The sequence below is a fragment of the Phascolarctos cinereus genome, unplaced genomic scaffold, assembly GCF_003287225.1.
Source record: "Phascolarctos cinereus isolate Bilbo 61053 unplaced genomic scaffold, phaCin_HiC Scaffold_4;HRSCAF=312, whole genome shotgun sequence".
Classification (NCBI taxonomy): Eukaryota; Metazoa; Chordata; class Mammalia; order Diprotodontia; family Phascolarctidae; genus Phascolarctos; species Phascolarctos cinereus.
In genome coordinates this window covers 682,343,417-682,368,496 of record NW_027555847.1, presented here as the reverse complement: position 1 = coordinate 682,368,496, position 25,080 = coordinate 682,343,417, and the positions used below count along the sequence as shown (strand labels likewise).

The window sequence follows — 25,080 nt, the reverse complement described above, 5'->3', positions numbered from 1 at the left end:
ATGTAAAGCCTATGTCATATTGTGCACCGTCTTGAGGAGGGTGGGGGGGAGAAAAAGGGAGAAAAATTTTCAACTCAAAAGCATATGGAAAAAAAATTAAAAAAAAAGAATGACTAATTAAAAGGACAAATAATAGAATAAATAATTTAATTAAAGTTAGTAATAACTACAAGACAACACACCAACATTTTGAGGATGTAACCAAAGCAGTACTTAGAGGAAAATTCAAATCTCTAAATATTTTCATTAATAAAAAGAAAAAGAACAGATCAATAAAATGGACATAAAACTAAAAAAACCCCAGAAAATAAACAAATTAAAGCTACTCAATTAAACACCAAAATAGAACTCTCTACAATAAAAAAGAGAAAATTGAAAGCAAAAAACCCCAACAACTTCATAATAATAATTAGAACAAGTAGTTGAGCCTTGAAAAAACACCCACAATAAAATAGGAAAAACAATTAGCTAATAAGTTTAAAAAGAAGAAAACCAAATTACTAGCATAAAACATGAAAAAATGTTTTTCACAACTAATAAAGAAGAAATAAAGAATTGTTAACTTCTATTTCACCCAATTATATGCCAATAAATATTAATTATTCATGAATAGGTCAAGACAATATAATAAAAATAACAATACTACCTACATTAATTCACTTATTCATGCTATACCAAATTACCAAAGAAATACTTCATAGATCTAGGAAAAAATGACAAAATTCATTTGGAGGAGGAAAAAAGGTCAAGAATATCAATGACATTAATGAAAAAAAAGTAGGAAGGAAGAGAGCCTAACAATACCATATCTTAAACTATATTGCAAAGCCATAATCATCAAAATAATTTGGTACTGGATAAGAAATAAAGAGATTGATGGATGAAAAAGATGAGGTGCAGTGCACAGAAGCCAGTGATCCCTGTAGCTTAAAATTTGATAAATCCAAAGATCCCACCTATTCAGGCAAGAACTCACTAATTCAATAAAAATTATTGGGAAAATGGGAAAGCAGTTTGGTAGAAATTGAGTATAGACCAACATCTCAGGCTGTATACCAAGACAGACTCCCAATGGGTATATAATTTGGATTTAAAGGGTGACATAAATTAGGGAAGTATGGGAGACATCACCTATCAGAAGTATGTGTAAGTGAAGAGTTCATGGCCAAACAAGAGACTGAGGGGTTCCCAGGAGGTCAAATGGAAAATTTTGATTACATTGAATTAAAAAATTTGGGCATAAGCAAAACCAATACAGCTAAGATTAAAAGAGAAGAAAGAAGTTGTGGGAGGGGAGGAGACAGAAGAAATCTCTGCATTTTCTTTTTCAGTACTATAGATAGTTCAGATTAATTCTTCTGAAAACTTCCTGTTCATAGCCTTTGACCATTTATCAATTGAGAAATGGCTCTTATTTCTATAAATTTGACTCAGTTCTCTATATATTTGAGAAAGGAGGCCTTTCTCAGGGAAACTTGATGTCAATTTTTTTTCTCAGTTATAATTACGTCTTCCCTCTATCCTATTTCTCCCACATTTCTCCTACTCTCTCCTTTCACTCTGCCCATTCTCAAAGATGTTTTTCTTCTGACTTACCTCCATCCACTCTCCCTTCTATCAGCTCCCCCTATTCCCTTCCCCTCCTCTTTTACTGTAAGATAAATTTCTTTAAGTAAAGATAAGGTGAGATAGATTTCTATACCCAACTGAGTGTATATGTTATTCCCTCTTTGAGCCACTCTTGATGAGAGTAAAGTTCACTGTCTCCTTTCCCAACCTTCCCCATCTTCCCCTGCATTGTAAAAGCTCTTTTGTGCCTCTTTTATGTCAGATAATTTATCCCATTCTACTTGTTCATTCCCCCAGTGCTTTCCTCTTTCTCACCCTTTACTTTTTTTGTTCATATTTATTTATTTAGCTTTCAACATTCACTTTTATAAGATCTTGAGTTCCAAATTTTTTGCTTCCTCCATCCCCCCCCCCCCAAGAGGGCAAGCAATCTGATATAGGCTATACATGTACAATCATGTTAAGCATATTTCCACATTAACCGTGTTGTGAAAGAAGAATCAGAACAAAAGGCAAAAACCACAAGAAAGAAAAAAAAGGAGAAAATAGTATGCTTAGATCTGCATTCAGACTCCATGGTTCCTTCTCTGGATATAAATAGCATTTTCCATCATAAGTCTTTTGGAATTGTCTTAGATTTTTGTATTGCTGAGAAGAACTAAGTCTATCAAAGTTGATCATTGCACAATGTTGCTGTTACTGTGTACAATATTAATTTTGTTTTTTAAAGATAATCAATCCATCATATTTAAGTCACACCCATGCCCTCTGTCTATGTACACTTTTTATATCTGTCCTAATATATACGAAAGTATTTAGGAGTTATAAGCATCATTTTCTCACATATGAATGTAAACAATTTAATCTTATTAAATACCTTATGATTTATCTTTCCTGTTTACATTTTTATGCTTCTCTTGAGTCCTGTATTTGAAAGTTAAATTTTCTATTCAACCCCAAAACCTCTCTAAACAACTTTAAATAATGCCTCCAAAATTTTTTTGAAATGGCAGAACCCCTCCAGAAGATGGGGGAAAACAATTTTCAGCCCAAACCAACTAAGAATGTCAGCAGGAAAAGAGAGAACAAAGCATAGTCCAACACAGGCTGTGACCCAACAAACCAGCAGTAGGCCTTGGGGATAACTGAATCAGTTGTAGCAGTGGCATTTTCTGGACTTCTCAGCCTACAGGTGGTAAGAGGGTTAGACAATTGGTCAGAAGGAGATTACAGGGAGGGCAAATTGGAGAGGGTAGTCAGAAGCAAAACAGTTTTAAGGAGGACAGATGAAAGGACAGAGAGAATAGAATAAACAGGAGGGGGAATAGAATTGAAAACGGTAAGATCTTACACACTTTCAGTGTGATCACGTCTTCTACCGATTAATTGCTCTGATTATGGAAATTTGCTATGAAAGAAAAAAGCAAAGACATGATTATAACAGCATCAAAACTGGTCTTTCAGGCCTAAACCTAAGGGCACAGAATGTTTCAACACATGTATATCAGGATTCAATATCCTTAGTTCTGTCTGATTCCAGGTAAGAGTCATAATTGACAGCCAATCACACAGTAACACTTCCACCTCAGCCAAACTCAGGAATAACCAGGTGGGAAATATTCTTGTTCAATAGGAAGTAATACAATGAGGAAACTGAATTAAGAGATCCTACCTTTGGTTATGCCAAGATTATCCTCTTGGCTTTCCACCCTGATACTGACCCCCACCTGTAACAGTTCAGGATCTCATTTCCTTTAAGTGTCTTGTGGTATTTCTCTTGAATAGTGGATTACTGATTTAATGACCCATTAGACAACTATGCCTGAATTCAAAACTCAAAACAATATCAATTACAGTCCCAAGAGATTTCCTCTCACATAGCTAGTTTCACTATCACAGCTTAGGGCTGGATATAATTGTTATCACTCTCATGATGTTGCAGTAAGTAATAAAAGTTTGCCGGCACACACACACACACACACACACACACACACACACACACACACACACACACATACACACACACACACACACACACACAAGATTTCACTTAACAACTTTCACTTGTTTTTCTTTTCTTCTCCTTCTTTACTTTAAACTCATCCTGGTGTAAAGATCAATCATTGCAAATCACTTCTATATTATAAACAAACTTGTAAATTCTCAGCAACCCCATTTCATTATCTGGGAACTCCATAAGCCATAATAAGCTTTTTTCCCAGGGCTGATGACCTTGCCTGCACAGATGGTTTCAAGAAGCTTTGCAAGTTTATAGATGAAGGGAAGTCTTTTCTTTGTTCCTTTTCCCACACAGAAATTACTATTTCCCCCCCCAAATTTCTCATAATTTTCCAGTCCCTACCGATCTAATAATTCAGTAATGGAACTAATTGGCAGGATTTTTTCCCCAAGCTATTGTAGCTTCTCTATCTGGAAGTTCTAAGGAGGGCTTGGGTTTGTTCCTCCTGCTCTCTTAAGCAAGTTTTTCTTTTTGTAGGGAGAATGCAAGACAATTCTTAAAATTCAAATTGAGCATAATCTATTACAAAATGGGCATGACCCCCACATAATTTATAGCTGACTTTTCAATTTTAAGATGCACACCAATTTAAAAAGTTATTTTAAAATTGATTATTACTTAACTTTAGTTTGTAAGATTCTATAAGTATCTAACTGGATGTTCCAATCAAACTCAATTACTTTTTGTTTGTTTTCCAATTCATACAATTTTTTTCTTTTTTTTCTGTGAGCTAAGAAAAGGTTAATATTAAGCAGTTTCTAAGTGCCAGTTCTATTCCAAAGTGTAAGACTTTTTTCCCTTTCTCCTTGAAACTTTACCAGCATTACTCCTAAACCTGCCTCTTAACAATCTTAGGCCATTTCCTGCTGAAGCTTTAAATTACTGGGCTAGCTACTCTCACCCTACTGCCAGAGTTTTAAAGTGACAGTACACTTTTCCTTCAGAAGTCTCCAGACTCTTTACTCTCAAAACCCGCTATTCATACTGTTATTGCAAATAGATTATTGCTTTCTTTTGCCCATTCTCTTCTCATTCCTACTAGCTTTTATGAATTATATCACAAACAATCTACATTTCACTGAGTATTCTCTCTCTCTCTCTCTCTCTCTCTCTCTCTCTCTCTCTCTTTCTCTCTTCTGTTTGCCTTTCTGACACCACTGAAATCTGGAAGGGAGGAAGAGAGAGAAGGATAAAGAGACTATATAGGTTTTCTTAGGGTTAATTGGGTTGTTTGGAGGAGTTTGCTTATGAGACCCAGTTCTTGGCAGCAGAAGGACAGAATGGTGAAATGGGTCACTGCACCAATATTATTAGTAAGATATTACTTAGAAACAGAACAAAGAAGGCATATTGCTATGCATGGCCCAGAGTAACATGCAAATGTTCCCATGAGATCATTGGAGCTTCTTCTGCTGTTAACATTTGCTCAAGGTACTTTACTTTCTTCTGTGGAGTTATGAGTCATGTTCCACTCTGGCTACTACATCATTTCTTATAGCATAATAGTACTCCATCACAACCATATGCTACAACCTGTTCAGCCAGTCCCCAACTGATGAGCATCCCTTTGATTTCCAATTCTTTGCCACCACAAAAAGAGATATGCTGTAAATATTTTTTTTGGTATATATAGATCCTTTTCCTTTTCCTTTGATTTGTTTGGGATACAGACTTAGTAGTGGTGTTGCTGAGTCCAAAGGTATTCATGGTTTTATAGCTCTTTGGACAGAGCTCGAAATTGTTCTTCAGAATGGTTGGACCAGTTCACTACTCCACCAAGAGCTCATTAATGTACCTATTTTTCCTTATTCCCTCCAGCATTTGTCACTTCTGATAGGTGTGAGTGGTACCTCAGAGTTGTTTTAATTTGCATTTCTCTAATTAGTAATGATTTAGAACTTCTTTTCATATGACTATAGATAGCTTTGATTTCTTCTTCTGAAAACTTCCTGTTCATATCCTTTGAACATTTATCAATTGGGGAATGGCTGACTTATGTCTTGCCACTGGATTCCAATGACTCCGGAGGAGAGAGTGAGCTTGATGACTGCATAGCTCTGACTCACTTACATTCAATTCACTTGCAAGTCAAGACATCACTTTCCTAATGTCATTGGTCCTCTTTGAGAATGGAGGATGAACAACAAATAAGAAATACTAGCTGAAGCACTAGGAAAATAATTTGAAGGACTAAGCATTAGCAATGAGGAAACAAAATTATTTGCAGAGAACCCTAGATTCAACTAAAAATTAATTGAAACCATCAATAACTTCAGTAAAGTTTCAGGATGTAAAATAAACTCACATAGATCATCGACATTTCTGTATAGTACCAAGAAAACTTAACAGGAAGAGAGAAAGAGAAATTCCATTTAAAATAACTATAGAATATACAAAAATACTTGTGTGTCTCCCTGCCAAGACACATAAGAACCATATGAATACAGCAACAAATAAAGGTTGATCTAAATATTTAGAGAAATATTAATTTCTCATGAGTAAGATAACGAAAGTGAAAATGCTACTTAAATTAATTTACTTATTCAGTGTCATACCAAGAAAATTACTAAAAGATTACTAGAGAAATTCATGACAAAGTTCATCTGGAGAGAGAAAAGCTCAAGCATCTTAAGGAAGATAATAAAAAGAAATGGGAAAGAAAGGGGTCTAGCATGCTGTATCAGATCTCAGACTATATTATAAAACAATAATCATTGAACCAATTTGGTACCCGAAAAGAAGCAGAGAAGTCAATTAGCGGAACAAATTAGGTACACAATATACAGAAACTAATGAATACAGTAGCTTAGTGTTTGGTAAACCCAAAGATCCCAGGTATTTGGCATAAAAATTCATTATCCAATAAAAACTCAGGAAAATTGGAAAGTAATCTGGAAGAAACAAGGTATGGTCCAATATACTTATCTCACACTGCATACCAAGAGAAGCTCCACATGGATTCACAACATTGGTGTAAATGGTGACATTATAAATAAATTAGAGGAGCAAGCAAGAAAATACTTTTTAGAATTATGGATAAGGGAAAAGTTCGTGATGAAAGAAATGATAGGACTACAGATAATAATAGCTAGCATAGCATTTATATAGAGCTTTAAGGTTTGCAAAGTACTTTACATGTGTTATATTATTTGGACCTCACATTATTTTATGAGTTAGCTAGTATTATTATCCCCATTTCACATATGAGAAAACTGAAACAATAAAAGGTTGTGTGATTTGCTCAGTCACACAACCAGTAAATGTATGATTTGAACTAATAGGATTTAATCTCAGTTCTTCCTAACTCAAAGTGCAACACTTCATGCATTGCTCTGATTTTGATTATACAAAATTAAAACATTTTGTACAAACAAAGCCAATTCAGGTAACATTAGAAGGTAAACTAGTAACTGGTCAAAAATTTTTTTCCATCAAGTTACTCTGATAAAGGTCTCATTTCCAAGATATAACTAGTTCAAATGTATAATAAAAGAGTCATTTCCTAACTGATAAATAGTCTAATGATTTGAACAAGCAGTTTTCAGAGGAAGAAATCAAACAATATCTTTACCTATATGAAAAAAAAATTCCCAAATCACTAATAATTAGAGAAATACAAATTAAGGTAACTCTGAGGTTTCAATGCACATTTATCAAATTTGCAAAGTTGAAAAAAATGAAAGTATAAAATTCTGGAGGGCTGTGGGAAACCCAGTACATAAAATCTATGTTGATAGAGGTAAGAATTTCTCTAGCCATTTTGAAAACAATTTGGAACTATGCTGAGAAACTTAAAAGGCTGTTCATACCTTTTGACCTAGAGATATTATAACTAGGTATATAGGTATATAACTAGGTATATAGCTCAAGAGATCAAATATTTATAATGGCTTTTTTTTTTGTGGTGGCAGAGAACTGGAAACTAAAGTGAGTGCCCATCAATTGGGAAAAGGTTGAACAAGTTATTGTACATAAGTATAATGGAATATTATTGTGCTGTAAGAAAAATGTGTCATAAAAACCTAGGAAGACATAGAACTCATATAATGAAGTGAACAGAACCAAGAGAATAATTTATACACTGACAACAACGTTGTAAAGATAGATAACTTTGAAAGATCAACACAACAACTAACCACAATTTCAGAGGACTCATGATGAAACATGTTACTTATCTCTTGACAAACAGATGATGAACTCAGAGTGTAGACTGAGACATTTATTTTTGGAAACATAGCCAACGTGGTAATTTGTTTTATCCATTATTATTGTTTTATTTATTTACAATAAATTTGAATAATTGTAAGAGATCTCTTTTTCTTTCTTTTTCAGGGTGGGAGAAGGGAAGGTAGAGTGAGTGAGAGGGAGAAAAAATAGATCTGTAATTAAGAAAGAAATTACATTTAAAAGATAAAAAATTTTAAAATATATTTAAAAATTGAAATATACAGAGAAAGAGTCAAGGAGGTGAGAGGTATTCTTTTAGCCTTGTTGCTTTTGACTTTTATCCTGGAAAATTTTAATCCCTTTCCATATTTTTGTATTTAAAATCTATTAATGTGGTTTTTTTGCTTGTTTAAAGGGATTCTCCATAGTGGATTCAGTACCTTTTCCTACTCCAATAATTTGTCTTTTAAATATTCTGTATTGAGAGCTTTTATTACTGATACAACAATTATTCTTAATTTCTTCTTTTCTGAATTTTATTTCCCTTTTGAACCATTCTGGAGTTTCTTGTTCTTTTTGCAGAATCTAGCTCATTTTACATGTGAGGAAACTGAGGTAAACAAGGTTAAGTGACTTGCACAGGGTCACACAGCTAGTAAGTGTCTGAGATCAGATTTGAAATCAGGAAGATAAGTCTTCCTGATTCCAAGCCCAGTGCTCTATCCACTGCACTACCTAGCTGTTCCTAAGTTTGGCTTATTGGTTGCAAAAGAATAATCATACAAATCCTGGATGTTTGCCTGGATGCCTACCAGAGATATCCCTTCCCCCAAGGACAAAAGGGGATGTGCACATATCCAGTAGTTGGTCCAGTTAAAAGCACAGCTGGCATGTTGGATCAGATGCATGAAAGTGTTGGGCTCGCTTGTTCTCTCTCTGAGTCCGTAGACTTTGACAATTTAAGAAACTCAATCTGCAGGTTGATCAGGGGTTGCATCCTTTTGGGGCAGGCTTCACAGGGGAGTGATGCAACCAGGTCCTCCACTTGGCAACCTTGGTGTCACAGAATCTGGAAAAGCTTCTACCTAACGGTCTACGCACACCAAAACATCTCTTCATCCATAGACTTCAGCAGTTCAATAAAGTCAATCTGCAGGTATTCAAAGGGCCACTCTCTTCCTTCCCCCTTTTTGTCACAGTTTTCTTCCTTGAGGAGTTAAAGTGTCGACAAGAAAGGCAGCTAGAGAACACATGATGGGCCTCTGCATAAACTCCATAGGCAAACCATGACCAGCAAACCTGCAGTACAAGGATCTTAGCTCCCATATTAGCATCAGTCCAAGCAGAAATGATAAGCAGTTTGCACAATAGGCAACAGCTCCACAACACACATAGAACTAATAAAACAAGCAAAATTGCAACCAGGTGAATAAAGAAACCCAATAAAGCTGCAGCCTTAGGAGTTTCAAGTACTTTGGCAGTGTCTACGACCTTCAGGAGTCTAGTAAGTATCTTTTGGGCATCTCTTAAACAGCTGTGCATAGTTCAGGGCAGGTTTGTGGAAGTATTTCCTTGACCGTCTCTAGGTTTCAGGTCACTTGTGGAGATTCTCTAGATAATGCTAGTGAAAAGACTTAGTATAATTTAATAGCATGTGATAAAATCTAATCATATTGGCCTGCCAGTAATTAGCTCATGTGGTAAAAACCTGTTCAGACCTTATGGACCCAATTCTACTACAATAGAGCTATAAGAACACCATTTTAGGAACATATAATTCACCTAAAATTTCAGAGAACTTCAGTTTTTACACAGCACTTTCTCTTTTTATCTTTACCCTGTATCTGATATGGACAACATCATCCACAGGCTGAAAGAAGGCCTGATGTGTAAAATGAGCCCTCCTGTCCCTTCATATTATGAAGCAGAGGGAGGAGAAAGTGAGGCTGGTGGCCTTGCACAGCCTTCCCTCACTCAAATCAAAGTCAATTGCAAGTCATGTCATCATCTCCCTGATGTCATGGTCCTCTTTGAGAATGAAGGACAAACAGCCTGTGAGTAGTCTGAGCTGCCTGAATAGGGACCCAGCTGGCCAGTTCCAGTTGGGTAACTCAGCTCATTGTCTCCCTTTCCCTCTGCCTCTTCCTCTCTCTCTCCTTCTTCATCTCCTGGATTTACTGGCTAGATTTCTTTCTCAAAGACCAAGCCTTAAACCCAATTCACTCTGGAGCTCATAGATTGGACAACAATAGGTCCCTGCCCAAGCAGCACTTCATGATTATTTTTTGGGCCCTCCTGCCTCAGAGTGAATATAAATAGTAACTGTTTCTCTTTTGGCCAGCGAACCTGAGGGTCTTCCCCTCCCTGTTTGATTGTTTATTTATTTATTTATCATTTCATTTATTTATTTAAGGGACCATCCCTTGACTCACTTCCTAAAGAGGCCTATTCACTGAATGGGCATTACTTCACTCAAAGTGAGAACCTGAAAAGACCTTGGCTTAAAAGGGCCAGGGTCTCCCATTGCATCCTGGGCCATATCTAGTCATTCTGATGAATATCTGGCCACTGGACCCAGATAGCTCTGGAGGAGAAAGTGAAGCTGGTGACCTTGCACAGCCCTCCCTCTCTCAAATCAAAGTCAATTGCAAGTCATGTCATCGTCTCCCTGATGTCATGGTCCTCTTCAAGAATGAAAGACAAACGCAACAACCAACAAAACAATCAAACAGAAAATTCCAAATAAGGGTAAAAGATTAATTTAAAATCTCTTTACAATTGTTAATGCAATTTTATGTGTAAAATTCTTAATCCAGTTTTAGAACTTATTACCAGAACATGTGCAAAGCCAATATTTCCATTAGAAACATTTTAAAGCCAATTGTGTGTGTATCTCCTAGTCCTTAAATTTCTAACAGTTTGATATTGTTGCCTTTCCAAAGTTTAGTACTCCAGTAAATTTATAAACACTTTTATACCTTTATCCTATCCTTCATTTTGAGGACACACACACACACACACACACATGTCTCTGTGTGTGTGTGTATAATTTCCCATAACATCCTGAAAGAACAAGATACTCAAGAGCCTAATCTTATACACAAATATATAACTATTAGTAAGGGGATGGCAAGCCTAAGAACTCATTTACTTAGTTGCTCAGGATATGGAGGTAGCCACAAATTCAGATTGAAAATGATAGGACCTTTTATACTTGCATCCTATTATAGTAACTCAGGTGTTTTTAGTATTAATATATTAATTAATATATTTAGTATTGCAATGACAAAACTTCTACTCTTTACCTGCCCTGATAATATAAATTTGCTATGGAAAGAAAAGGGAAGGTCATGGTTATGACTATATCAAGACTGTCCCTTTAAGGGACTGATCTGACTGATCTGACATAAGTCTTAACAGGGGGAAAACTCCTTTATTTCTATTTGTTTCCAGGTAAAAGTCATAGTTGCTAGTGAATCATACACTAAAGCCCCACATTATTCACAGGATATCAAAGCCAGGCTCAGAATTAACCAGGTGGGAAAATTTTCCATTCACAAAGAAAATAATACAGTGGAGGAACTGGTTTACGAGGATCCTACCTTTGCCTATGCAAGGTCATCCTTTCAATTTTCTTATGCATAGACATTCACCTGTAGCAGTTCTCAGACTTCATTCCATTTGACTAGTACATAGCATTCTTCTTGAATGGTGTACTTAATGACAATTAATTGATGGGCTTAATGGTGGAATTAATGGCTTAATGACAATTCAGACAATCACACCAGAAATCAAAACTCAAAATGATATCAAATTATAGTCCGAAAAGATTTTGCTTCAAGTAACAAAATTTCACTAAGGGCAGCTTAGGGCTAGTATATTATCTTCTTCATGTTGTAATTTAACAATGATTACACCGAAGGACATTTAATTTACCCTTTATTTATAGATTAAGGATAATAACACTCCAGAGTTTCACACATACTCCAAATATGTCTCAGTTGACTCAAAACCCCAGAAAAATGCAGATTACAGTAAGCCTCCAATCTGTGTTACCTCTTTACCCCTCATGTAAAATGAAGTCGTTGAATCTAATCTATTGTTACTAAGTTGGTTCAAAGATGTAACTTCAATACATACTATCCATTAATAGAGACAGTTTCATAATTTTCATAATTTGGTCAAATAATTTCAAATGAAACTCTCTCTTTACTATAAATAAACTTCTAAGTCCCCCTACTTGAACTTGAAGTGGTCCTGGTATCTCAGACTTCATTATTTTAGCATTTTACAACATTTTGTCAGCAAGGCTGAGAGGATTTTATGACCCTACCTGAATAGAAAGTCTTAAAAACTTCACAGATAAGGACAACTTAACAGGCTTTTGCTACTTCTCCCCTCCCTCCCCAAACAACAAGTTAGTATTATTATACCCAAACTATATTATATAAGGTAAAATATACCCAATGAAATATTTAACAGCTTTCAAACATTGTGACCACATTCTTTGATAGCTCAATTCATAAGGTAACAGTAACCAGATGAAAAAGGAAGTAGCTTTCCTAATGATAGGATTGCAACACTTTCTGGGTATCATCACTATATCTCACACAATGGTTTCCCAAATTCCAAAATACAAGAAAAATTAGAAGCCCAACAATGACATGAACAATATCATGGATTTTAAAAATGTAACACAAAACTTTTTCCCCCAGTTAAATAATATCAATTCTTCTAAATGAAGTTCAAATCTTTACAAATAGAAAATTGCCATCTATCGATTTGTCATTCCATATCAATCCTATTCAAAACACAGCAGAGTACTTATATTTAATAAAATAATAAATAGCTAACATTTATATAGAATACCATGTGCCAGCAACTGTGTTAAGTACTTTACAATTATTATATCATTTGATCCTCACAACAACCCTAAGAAGTGGGTGCTATTATTATCCCATTTTACAGATGAGGAAAAGGAGGCAAACAGAGGTGAAGCGACCTGCTTAAGGTAAGACAGCTAATAGGTTTCTGAGACTGGATTTGAAATAGGTTCACCTGATCCATGTATTTTCCAATATATTGCCTTAATATCAAATGTGTTTTCCACTAAGTTCAAATTTATTACAACAATCCTAATAGAACATGTCCCAATGTAAATGAGACCACAATATAATTTAGTTTCAGAACAAACTTCAACCAAATAAGTATGGATTTACACTTACAAAGAGTAACATTCAAAATCTCAATTTTCCCAAGGGTCATATGCTCAAATTTTAGAGCCCACTGCTTTCAATTAGCTCATTTTCAAAAGACATTTGGTGGCAGTCTGACATTCCCACCCCACTCTTTTGGAACTCATGGGACTGTAAGGATTAGGATATAACCTTCAAATGGTCCTTCAAGGATAGAGTTTTTGTATGCTATACTGAAATAATTTCATGCTACAAATTTGTTTCTATGTTTTCCATTTGATGAATGTTATAGCTTGATAGAATGTTGTCTAAAAATTGCTAACAGGCATTTCCCTAATTCACAATTCTACAAACCAGGAAAAAGATTTCTGTCCTTTTCTTGTCTGTCTTTATCTCTGTAATCTCTAGCCTGGCCTAGATTGTGAAGGCAGAAAGAAAGAATCACACAGTTTTCCTGAGGACCTCAGCAGCCAAGTTCAAGGACAAGAGTTCAGAGGGAAAGGCTATTCAAAAGAACATCACTAAATTTACTATAAAATCCTCAGCATCCTTCCACCTGCACCTTGAAGTCCAGTAAAGGTGGAGACACAGACAGACACAGAGACAGAAGTGGAGGGCTCCCGTCCAGCACAGCTCTAATTACACGGAGTCCATGTTCAATCAGAATCTGAGACATTTCTCAGGGTGATTTGATCTTCAAGAAGTCAAGAGACCAGTCATCCAGGGCCTCCCACTGAACTAGACTAGGTTATGCCACTGGGACAATCAAGGGCAAGCTAGCCAGGTTCCTCAGACCCCACTGTCCTGCAGGCCTGAATGTCTATGACACCATTGGACTAGATTCTCCCCTTGCTCTGCTGTCTCATTGCTGACTCTTCATCACTCAGGTCCAGCTCCTCTAAGTCACTCCTCACATCATTCTTTGCCTGAAAACCAGAGGGACAATCAATCAGTAAACATCTATTAAGCCCCTACTATGCACCCATCACTATGTAAATCAATGGAGAAACCAAGACAAAAATACAGGGCCTTGCCCTCAAGGAATTTCCATTCTATCAGGAGAACCAGCATGCCCTTATAAAATTATATGCAGAATATATGCAAAATAAATAAACAGGTAAATTTTGAGATGAGTGGCAGTAGAAATTGGAGGTGGGGAGGAAATTAGGAAATGTTTAATTTAGGTAATGCTTGAGTTGAGTCTTAGAGGAAATAAGGAATTCTAAGAAGTGGAAGTGGGGATTACATTTCAGGCATGGGGGAACAGCATGTGCATAGATGCAGAGATGGAGATCGATACTGAGTGAGGGACAGCAGGAAGGCTGGTTTGGCCAGACAGCATTGTGGATGAAACAATGGGAGCAATGTATAGTGAGGCTGGAAATGTAGACTGGGGCTGAGTGGTACAAACTTTTAATGACAAACACAGTCTATACTTTCTTTTGGTGTTAATAGGGAGCTAGGGATGGACACTGTTATCTTTCCATTGATCCTGCCTGCTGTTTCACCCTCTGGACCTTGTATTTGTCCTGGCACTGTATGGGCCCTCGAGACCCCTTTACCTTATTTCCAGCTTTGAAACATGCATCAATATTCCATTGTTCCAGGAAAGGGCATGTTCATCGATTGTGACTCCATTCACAATCTCAACAGCTTCCCAAATGAGATAATGTTTATAAAGTGCTGTGCAAACCTGAAATCACTACATAAATGCTTGCTATTATTCTCAAAACAAAACAAACCTCTCTAGCTACCACTGCCCTCTATGTGTTGCCTCCCCTTTCTTAAGGGTACAGTCTCAATTTTTTATTGGTATCTCTGGAGCTTAGTACAATGTTTAGGCTTTTAATGAGTGGTTTTTTTTTTATTCATTCATTCACTGGGGAGGAGAGTTTACTCTTTATTCAGTGAATGAATTTATCACCAAATCTGGGCCCTGGTGACTATTACCAATCAGCAACCAGATGATTCTTCTTTCTTCAACCCTGAATAAGTTCAGTGTCTACTCACCCTGAACCCACCACCAAACTCTTACCTTCATACTAGGGGACTTTGATATATCTGCTGAGACTCTCTTAAATAGCCTAACTTTCCAACTCAATTTCCAACTCCTCTCCACCTAAGTCATACATAGAAATAAATGGTCATCCCCTTGAGCTTGCCATCATCCAGAAATATTCCACTTCTGTGTCCACAAATTTTGAGATTCACTTATCCAATCGTCTTTTATTATTCTATCTTTCCCTCTGCTTTACAATGCTCAAATGTTCTTCTTCACTGTGACCTCCAATTTCCCTCACCCTCAGTTCCTTATCAGGTTATCACCCTTGCACTGGCCACACTCTCCTTTTTCTATTTTGACCCCTTGGTAAATCAGTCCAGCTGGATGGTATCCTCTCCATTTGAATCCCTTGCCTCCTTGTCCTATTAGCTATCATACTTTACACAACCTTAGCCTTGGATTACTCCCACCATCCATCTCCTTTGTTCCTATTCACATGCTACTGAATGGAGATTGAGAAAATCACAAGATCATAATAATTGAGATTTCCTGCAAATGTGTTATACATCCTCAACTGAGGACTCACTGAAGAAGAGAATCTTTTTATACTTTCCTAACTGATATGCTAGAACCCTCACTATGATGGAAATTTAAAACCTTTTCATCCCTCCTCAAGACTCCCACAGCATTCTTCCCTTTACTCTGTCAGCTGAGGACCTCACCTCCTTCTTCATTGAAACAAGTGAAGTCATGCAATGAGAACTCTCTCCTCTCCCCTCTTTCTCTTCTCATATCACTCAGGCATCTTCTCCCATCATCTCCTCCTTCAACATTCTCTCACATAAAAATGGTGGCCCTTCTCCCTGCCAAGGCAAATCCCTTGATATGCACCCTTGATCCCATCTCTTCCTATCTTCTTTGGCATACTGTCCTCTCTACCATCTCCTTTCTCCCTGGCCTAACCTGTGCTTTGGGAAAACCACTTTTCAGCTGTGTGAAGGATGAATTAGATCATTTAGGTGAAAGGTGAAGAGGACCTGCACTAAGATGATGGGTGTGCTAGTTGAGAAGAAGCACTTAGAAGGGTGAGATATTGTAGAGGTAGAAGTGACAAGATTCAGCACCTGATTGAATGTGTAGGGTGAAATAGAGTAGAAAAGAAGGATGGAAAGATATGGGGTGAAAGAAATGAGAAAGAGAGCGTGAGGAGGAGGGAAGGAAAGTAGAGGAAGGAGAGAAAGAGAGAGGGGGAAGAGAGAGGACAGGGGGGAGAGAGAGAGGAGAGAGAGAGAGAGAGAGAGAGAGAGAGAGAGAGAGAGAGAGAGAGAGAGAGAGAGAGAGAAGAGAGAGAGAGAGAGAGAGAGAGAGAGATTGGGAAAGACAAAAATCAAGGACAAGGACAAGGGGTAAGATATGTTATTGGCACTGCTTGGGTGCCTATTGGCACTAGGTTGCCTGCCTTGAGTCCCCATGCTCTTCTACCTCTAGTACTTTTTCCCTTTCCCCCCATTCTCCCCTGCTGATGGTCATGGATTGGGGGGATGGTCCATGGTCCAGGGCCGGTTTTGTACTTACCTGGCCTTCTGATAAAAACCTGTAGAACATTTTGAGGATGAGGAAAGACCAGTAGACATTGAGACCCTGCAGGGCCATCAGAAGGGTAGTTGCAAAATAGTATCCAAAGAAGAACTTAGACTTCTTCTGGGCAACATAGTAGGTGGTATAGAGGACTCTGCAAGAGAAAGAGAGAGAGAGAGAGAGAGAGAGAGAGAGAGAGAGAGAGAGAGAGAAATTGAGGGTCACAATGTGGGAAGGGGAAGAAGTGGGCTGCCAGAGCTTAAACCCCTTGGTCATCAGAAATATCCCCACCCAACCCCAAAGAGATGGGAGGGGCAGAATGAAAAACCCCTGGGGGACGAATATCCTAAAAGGACCCCTAGATGCCCCTGGTCTGACTTTATCCCATCTTTCTCATACACAGAAGGATTTTTCAGGCAGGAGATTCACTCCTCTTTCTCAGCAGCAGAAGGTCCCCAGGACTCAGACCTTTTCCCCCCTTCCTGCCCTTCTCCCACTCCACCTCTTAGGCCCAGGCTCACTTTTTTGGGAAGAGAATGAGTCTGGTAACCAAGAACACCAGGGTAAAGAAGATGAATATGTCATCCCGAGCTTGCTTCCACTGTGCATAACTTAGCATCTTATAAGCCTGGGAAGAGACAACAGAGGGAATTTTAGTAACACATAAACCCCGAGTTGGGAGAGGCCTCAGAGGATACCTAGTGCAACCCATAGTTGTTCAAGAGTCCCCCTAGATAAGTAATCGTTTCACCTGGAGGCCTACAATGATGGGGAACTCATATCATACATTCTACTTTCAGAGAGCTTTGTGCCTTAGGAAGCTTTTTCTTTTTTTTTTGGCTAGGCAATGGGGTTAAGTGACTTGCCCAGGGTCACACAGCTAGTCAATATTATGTGTCTGAGGCCAGATTTGAACTCCAGTCCTCCTGAATGCAGGGCTGGTACTCTATCCACTGTGCCACCTAGCTGCCCCTGGAAGCTTTTTCTTATATGCAGCCTAAAGATTCCCCTTGGAGGGTGGGCTTTCAGGGCCTTGACCAGTGAGAAAAAGCCTACTTCATTTTTAAAAATTTTGGATAGGCCAGAACTAGTCACAGAATAAATAGACATGCATGGTTTGTGACATTCATTGTAGATCTTGTCCCCCTCAAATCTTCCGCTTCCCAGGTTTTCTCCATTTCTTTTGAAGGCACCACATCACTTGTCACTCAGATTTGAAACCTCACTGTCATTCTTGACTCTTCCCTTTTGTCACACCCCCACCCAACACACACATATCCAAGCAGTTGCCACAACATCTCTCAACTACACCCTCTTATCTCTAGTTAACGCTGCTAACAGAATTAGGTTTAGCTCCTCTTGCCTGGATCACTGTAAGCCCCCTCTTCATTGGACTCCCTGCCTCAAGTCTCTCCCCACTCCATTCCCTTCTCCACTGAACTGCAAAAGTAATCTCCCTAACGTACAGGTCTGACCATATCACTACCTTATCAAAAACTCTAATGGCTCCCTGCCACTTCTGGGATCAAATATAAATCCATGTGTGCTGCATTCAAAGCCCTTCATGACTTAGCCCCAACCTACTTTTCAACTCTTATTTCTCACATTCCTGCATTCTGCTCTCTAACCAAGCTGGTCTATTTCCTGTTCCTCAGACGCATACAAAAACACTATTGAAATATAGAAACAATAATAGCTCAAACATATTTAACATGGAACAAATATCATTTCATTTTATCTTCACAACCACCCTGGGAAGAAGGTGCTATTTTTATCCCTATTTTACATATGAAGAAGCTGAGGCAAAGAGAGGTTAAGTGACTTGCCCAGAGTCACACAATTAGAAGCTTCTGAGGATTTGAACTCGGATCTTTCCGACTCCAGATTGAGTAAACTAGCTAGTGGTCCACCTAATTTAACAAAGGAAGCCATCATAAATAAAGAGGAATAGATACATGCTGAGTACTCTTTGTAGTGTTGAAATCACAGACAATTCACTTTTGCTTGTTATTTTTGCATCAAAATGGCTTTATTCCCTGACAGTCATGACTTATTGTTGTATTTTGGATATCTTGGTAAAGCATTATCTTTTTTTTTTTAAAGGAATTACACCTGCTTGACTAGCTATATTGATCTAAGTAACTGATTAATAACTAATTAATGTATATTATATATCATATATTAATATATAATAACTAATTAATAACTAAGTAACAAGGACAGGGCCTAGATCTGTGATTTCATTGGCCTAGAAAACTCTGGGATGAAGAAATTCCCCTGCCCCACCATCCACTTGGGTTGGCACCTTTGCCGAGGGCAGTGGTGTCAAACTCAAAGAAGACAACAGGAGTCACTAAACCTGACATCAGGATTTCTCAGCTGCATATTGAATTAGAAAACCACATATTAACATTGTCTATGTTCTATTGTATTTTTAGTTACTTTGTTAAATATTTCTCAGTCACATTTGATCTGGTTCTCACTGCACTTTGGAGTGTTGCTGGCTGCTGCCTCTGGTTCAGTACACTGAAAGATTCAGAGATTTGTCCAGGGTTACAGAGCCAGTATGTGTCAGAGGTGAGACCTGAACCCAGGCCCACCTGGATTTCAGTTCAGCTTTTTTTTTTTACTAACCAACAAGGCATACATACGATTAAAAAATAATGAATCATATTAAATCACATTGTTCTCATAAAGTTTTTGGTGTATTGATAATTTTAAAAATTTTATTTGTTTTATTTTTCTCTTCCTTTTGAAATTTATATTTGTGTTTTATTATGCATTAATATGAGTAAAAGGGAAATGCCAATAATTTATAAATAAAGGCACACGTGGAAGAGATGGGAGCTCAGAAAATGTTTTACCCAAAAGGATGTGAACTCACAAGAGATTGGTGACTTCTGTGCTCGATGTTCTCAAGTTTGTCAGTTCCTAAAATTCCTGCCCAACTACTGACAGTTCTCTGTGGAAAAGTATCTTTCTTCCTTCAAGGGGAAGGGGGCAGCATTAGCAGTTTGGAGCTAGGAACAGCTTTCTACACAAGGTGATGCTTGAAATGAGTTTTGAAGGAAGCCACGGATTCTACAAGGCAGAGGTGAGGAGGGATGGTACATTCCAGGTCAGAGAGACAGGGCAAAAGTGAAGAGGCAGGAGATGAGTATTGTGTGTGAGGAACTATAAGTAAGCCAGCATGTCTAGACCTTACAGTTCATGATGGGGAATACAGCTTAATTAAACTGGAAAGACAGGAAAAGGTCAAGTTCTGAAGATCTCTAAATACCAAATAAAGGTTGTTTTATTTGATCCTAGAGGTACTAGGGAGCCACTGGAGTTTGCTGAGTAGGGAGAGGGGGTGACATGGCCAAAATTATACTTTACCACTCACCTTGACAGTTTCGTGGAGGATGAATTGGAGTGGGGAGAGATGAGTCAGGGGGACCAGTTATAAGACTATTGCAGTAATCTAAGTGATTAGTGATGAGGATAGCAGCTGTGTGAGAGAAAGGGAGGTATGTGTGAAAGATACAGTGGAGATAATGAGTGGAGTGAGGCTGAGGAATCAAGAATTTCAACCAATCAATAATATTTATTAAGTGCCGACTTTGTGCCAGGCACTCTGCTAAATGCTGGGGATACAAACAGAAGCCAAGGAAGTTCCTCAAGGAGCTTACAATGTAATGGGAGAGACAACATGTCAACATACCATCATACCAACATACCAATATGCCAACAAACATACAAAGCAAGCTATGTACAGGGTACATAGGAAATTCAAGATTCTGAGCCTAGGTGACTGGGATGCCCCAGGCAATAAAAGGTAAGTTGGAAGAGAGGAGATTTTGGAGGAAACATAATTGACTTCTACTTTAAAAATGTTCAGTTGATATTTGAATTTGATGTTCAATTCAAAATGTCCAATAGGCAGTTAATGACTTAGGACTGAACCTCAGAAGAGACCCTAAGGCTGGGTGTATAGCTTCCAGAAGTTTCCCCCAACAGAGATATTCATTGAATCTATGGGAGCTGATGAAATCTCTAAGTGTGAAAGTACAGAGAAGATTACAGAAAAGAGCCCAGGATAGAGCCTGGGGGCATACCCACAGTGAATGAGTATGACATAGAGGAATGGTCAGCCAAATAGAAGGAAAGTCAAGAGAGCAGAATTACACAAATCCAGAGGGAAGAGGATATTCGGGAGAACTGAACACAGTATTCTAGATACTGTCTGACCAAGACAACCCATAGCAAGACTGTATTTTCCATATACTCACATGGCTACTTATTGTCTTCCCTGATAGAAAGTAAACTCCTCGAAGGTAGAAGTGTTTCTCTTTTGTCTTTGTATTCCTCATTCCTTGCACAGCCCCTGGCATTTAAGGCACTTAATAGATGTCTGTTGATTGATGGATGGATGTATGGATAACTGTTACCTCCCCTGTTTCGGTCACTGTCTCTTTTTGAATGCAGACCAAATTGCATTAACTTCTGTGGTGGCCAGTGTCATCTCCTGAACCCCCACTGAACTTTCTATCTGACTAACCCTGCAGGGCTTTTCCAAAGAAAACATTGTCCAGACACACCTCACTGTCTTGTGCTTGCAAAACTGATTTCCCCACTTGCATTTACAACCCTTTGCTCTGTGTATTCTGTGCCCTGGAGCTGGATCTTTTGGGACCCTGGTGGACCTCCAGTCTTCCAGGTTCTAGGCTCCCTCACTTTCTGCCATGAGCACATTAGCAAAGCCATCACTGATTCATTTAGCCAAATTTATTCAGTCACTCTGTGGTCTGGCTAGATCTACAGAATTATGTCCACCCTTACCCAACTTTCCTCCTCTTTCAGTTCTACCCCCTGCCCAGACTTATATATCTTCCTCTTTAACCCTGCCTCACCCATGACTCCTGCTAAGTCCTGATTATAGAGGGAAGAACTGGAGGATGCTGGGCTGCAACAGGTCTTAAAACACGGAGGCCCCCACAAGAAGGCTAAGCAGGCACCCTGACGACTGCACTGCTGCATGAACCCCCACTGGTGTTTGACAATTATTTTGGCCTTTTAGGGAGGGGTATAGACTATTGTAGAATGATACAACAACTGATTAGTGCTCATGACTGAGGTATTGACTGTCCACAGAAAATCAGAAAGACAGACTTGGGATGGAACCTTGTTTCCTGAAGTGGGCCAGGAGATTTATGGAAACATCCTTGTCAACTCTCCTTTGGGACCCTTCACTTTTGCTCCCTTGAACTTCCAGCAAGGTTAGGAAAGGGATTTCTCTACCATCCATGCCTCTGCAAGGCAGGTAATAGATCAGTGAGCCTGAGAAATGGTTATTTCCACCCTTGGTGGTAGCCTTATAGGAAGAGTTCCAGTGCTCTGAATTCGGACATCAGAAGAGAAGAGTTTCTCAGAGAAGATAGTCATTCCTATAATAGTCCTGCAGCTGAGGGACCAAAGTAATCCATGCCCTGTCTGGTTAGGAGATCTAGATCTTGACAATGAAAGCCTGAGGTCAATGTGAAATATCTGTGCCATTGTTATACAAAGGGCCTGTGCCTTTCAGGAGGAGTAAAATGAATATAGAGAGTTAATGGCTATGTTTCTGTATGGTCAGTGCTGCTGTAATGTCTTTTGAAAAAATGTGAATTTGTTCCAATGTGACTGATTTATTAGGGAATACTTCAAGCAGGATAGGAATTTCAAGTTTGCTTCTACTCAATTTCTTCTGTAAGAGACAGTGAGAGAACCCAAAAAATATCACCACTTCAGAGTCACTGAGAAGTTGCTACCTTTCTTGACAACCACCTCCACAACTGACCTTCAGGTCTTTGTTAAGGTAAATTGTGTCATCTTCCACGGTACAGTAGGAACTGAGAACAGAGAAAGGCTGGTTTATACCACCCCCACCTTTGATTCTACTCCCTTTTGCCATGCCCTTATGCCAACTTGTTTGTGCACCTAGGGCCCAGGTGGAGCCACAACCCAAAGCCAATGGCACAACCTCCATTTTTTGTACTATTTATATATTTCTTAATTATTTAATATGCATAATTATGTGTATCATTTATTAGGTTTCTTTTTTTGTGTGTCACTGATTTTTTGAGTTCTGTGCCTTTAACTTTATTATCCTCCTATTGGGCAATTTTGGGTGGCATGGTATTTCTTGGGAATGCTTATGTCACATTATAGCAGAACTAACTATATTTGCTGATGCATACTTGGGAGTCTTGCATCAGACATTATTGTGGTGAGGGAAATAAACAGCTTACCTATACCTAATACTCATATTGTATAATGAGGTACCCAGTTAATGTGCTTCCTCCCCTATTTTGGGGAGACCTTAGTTAAATCTTGTTTTTAGAGATTTCCCTGGACTTTTACTCTCTGGTAAGGATATATAGCCAGAGAGAAAAAAGTCTTACCTCTTTGCTGTCATTCCCTTCCTCTCCAGGGCTGGAGTCAGGTACCTGTGGTCCTTAAGTCTCTCTTTCAGTTAGGGGCCCTTGGGCCACAATAGACTATAACAATGTGGAGGAATTTAGGGACAGCTCTATTCCCTTCTCTGGGGCTGTGGCCCCTGCACACATGAGGCTCCCAGGGATTCAGGCTCATCCTAGCTGTACTCTTCCATGCTGGACTCACCTCCAGAAAGACATCTGACACATCATGTAGCAGCAGCACCAGGGCACCGACCTTCACATAGTTGGCAGAATAGGCGAAGAAGATCAAAGTGATTGTAATAAAATGGTGGATGACCTGCCCAATGAAGTCCTGGGAAGAAGAGGGCAGTTATGAGGCCAGGACCCCACAGACTTCCAAAGGCAGTAGCTGATTTCATGCATGCTCAGTGTTAGTCTCTGACCTAGAGTCAAAGAATACCATTCCTCCCACCACTTCTGCCTCACTATATGAGAATCCTTTGGGGGAAGGTCCAAGTCTACTCAGGGGAGGCAGAGATTGAGGTACAAGGTGGGAGAGAAGGTACCAGGAGGAGATGAAGGAGCAGGTTCAAGTGACTGATAACATATTGGAGAGAAAGCTGGAAATTGGGTTGGATATGGATCCAGTGGTAGGAACTCCAGAGAGAGAACTTTGGCCATTGAATTGAATAGAATAGCATTTGCCCCTGAGCTTCTGGCCCCTTTACCCAGTCTCCTACAGAGTACACCAAACTCAGGTCTGCCCTTACTGCTTCCATGGGACTAGGCCCTGTACTCAGCCTTAGGCATTGGTCTTCAGGGCCAGGATCAAGCATGACAGTTTATTTTTTTAATTGGGGCAGACACTAGAAGCCAGGCTCTTCTTCCCTCTACTCTTCTCCCTTCTGATTGCAAAGATAAGGTTTTTTCCCCAAACCTGGGCTCCCTCCAGACTCACCTTCCTCTTCACATCAAGGGTCAGAGTGATCAGCAAGGAGAGGTAGAAACTGAGCTCCAGAAGGTACCACCAGTATATGGCAGGCTGCAGAGGCTGAGGGTCAAAGCAGTCACTTGGTCATTGGTGTTGTCCATAGATAGATCCAACGTTCAACAGAGAAATGGCTGTTCAGGAGCTCCAGTACTGTGGACCAAACACTCTGCCTTTCCCCATTCTCCAGTCATGCTAGGCTATGGGCTGTGGTTAGGATACACCTGGGACCAGTCCTCCATAAATCAGGTCATGCCCGGCAATCAAGCAGTCAACAAGCATCTGTTAAACTTGCCTGTTATGTGCCAGGCACTGGGGATACAAAGATACAAATGAAATTGCTCCTGCATCAAGAAGCTTATGAGGGGAAACAGGACATACATGCATGCACATATATATATATATGCTCACACACATATATGAATGTATTTGTAAACACATATGTATATTCACAAGACACACATATATACATATACATTGAAAACTGAGAAAATCAAATTGATTCTATTCTGTAATCGATTTCATTTTGTATCTGTACTGACATTTTGTGTAATTACCTAAGTCATGTTTCATTTATCTCTGAATTAAGGAAGTTCAGCTTTCCTGTAAACCACTTATTGTTTCTGAATTAAGTTCAGAAGTTCAGCTTTCCTGCTAGTCACTGTTTTGTTCCTATGTCAAGGAAATCTGTCATCCTTGACCATTGCAGGTGGATGCTAGAGAGTCTGGTCTGTTATCTCTGCAACTCTGGCTGTTCTTCAAGAAAGATTGGTCTGTTATTGCTGTGACACTAACTAGCCATGTAGGGTGTGTGAAGTGTTCAAGGACTAGCACCTCTGATGTGAGGGCTTGCCAAGCCCTTTTGAGGGCTACTCGTCTACTTTTGGTGTCCACCTTTTCACCTAACTCTCAGCTGTGGCTACAATGGCCACATTCCAGTAAAACCACCTTGGCAGATAAGTTAGCTAGGTTGAGGGTAACCAAGAGGTCTCAAACCCACCAGTAAGTTAGGGGAATATCTGCCCCAAGCACATGAAGATGTTCCCTGGTGAAATGGGCAGATGAGAACATTTGTTCCAACAGCCATAGAGGTGGCTGAAGCAGGCTCTGTGGAGTGCTAAGAGATTGGTCAGGCATTGAAG

The 25,080-nt window shown here is 38.9% G+C and overlaps 1 protein-coding gene across 2 annotated transcripts in view; it reads right to left on the bottom strand.

The window, feature by feature from the left end:
- Window positions 1–11,678: 11,678 nt before the first annotated feature.
- LOC110202150 (ceramide synthase 4-like) overlaps window positions 11,679–25,080 on the bottom strand; it is a 30,483-nt gene continuing 17,081 nt past the window's right edge. For both annotated transcript variants that reach the window (XM_020978200.2, XM_020978202.2), the window contains 5 exons: window positions 23,909–24,001; window positions 23,174–23,302; window positions 17,053–17,159; window positions 16,529–16,685; window positions 11,679–13,877 (listed from right to left, as the gene is read on the bottom strand). In XM_020978200.2, coding sequence (XP_020833859.1) covers window positions 13,788–13,877; window positions 16,529–16,685; window positions 17,053–17,159; window positions 23,174–23,302; window positions 23,909–24,001 — 576 coding nt within the window. In that variant the 3' untranslated portion in view covers window positions 11,679–13,787. The remainder of the gene's footprint in view (window positions 13,878–16,528; window positions 16,686–17,052; window positions 17,160–23,173; window positions 23,303–23,908; window positions 24,002–25,080) is intronic.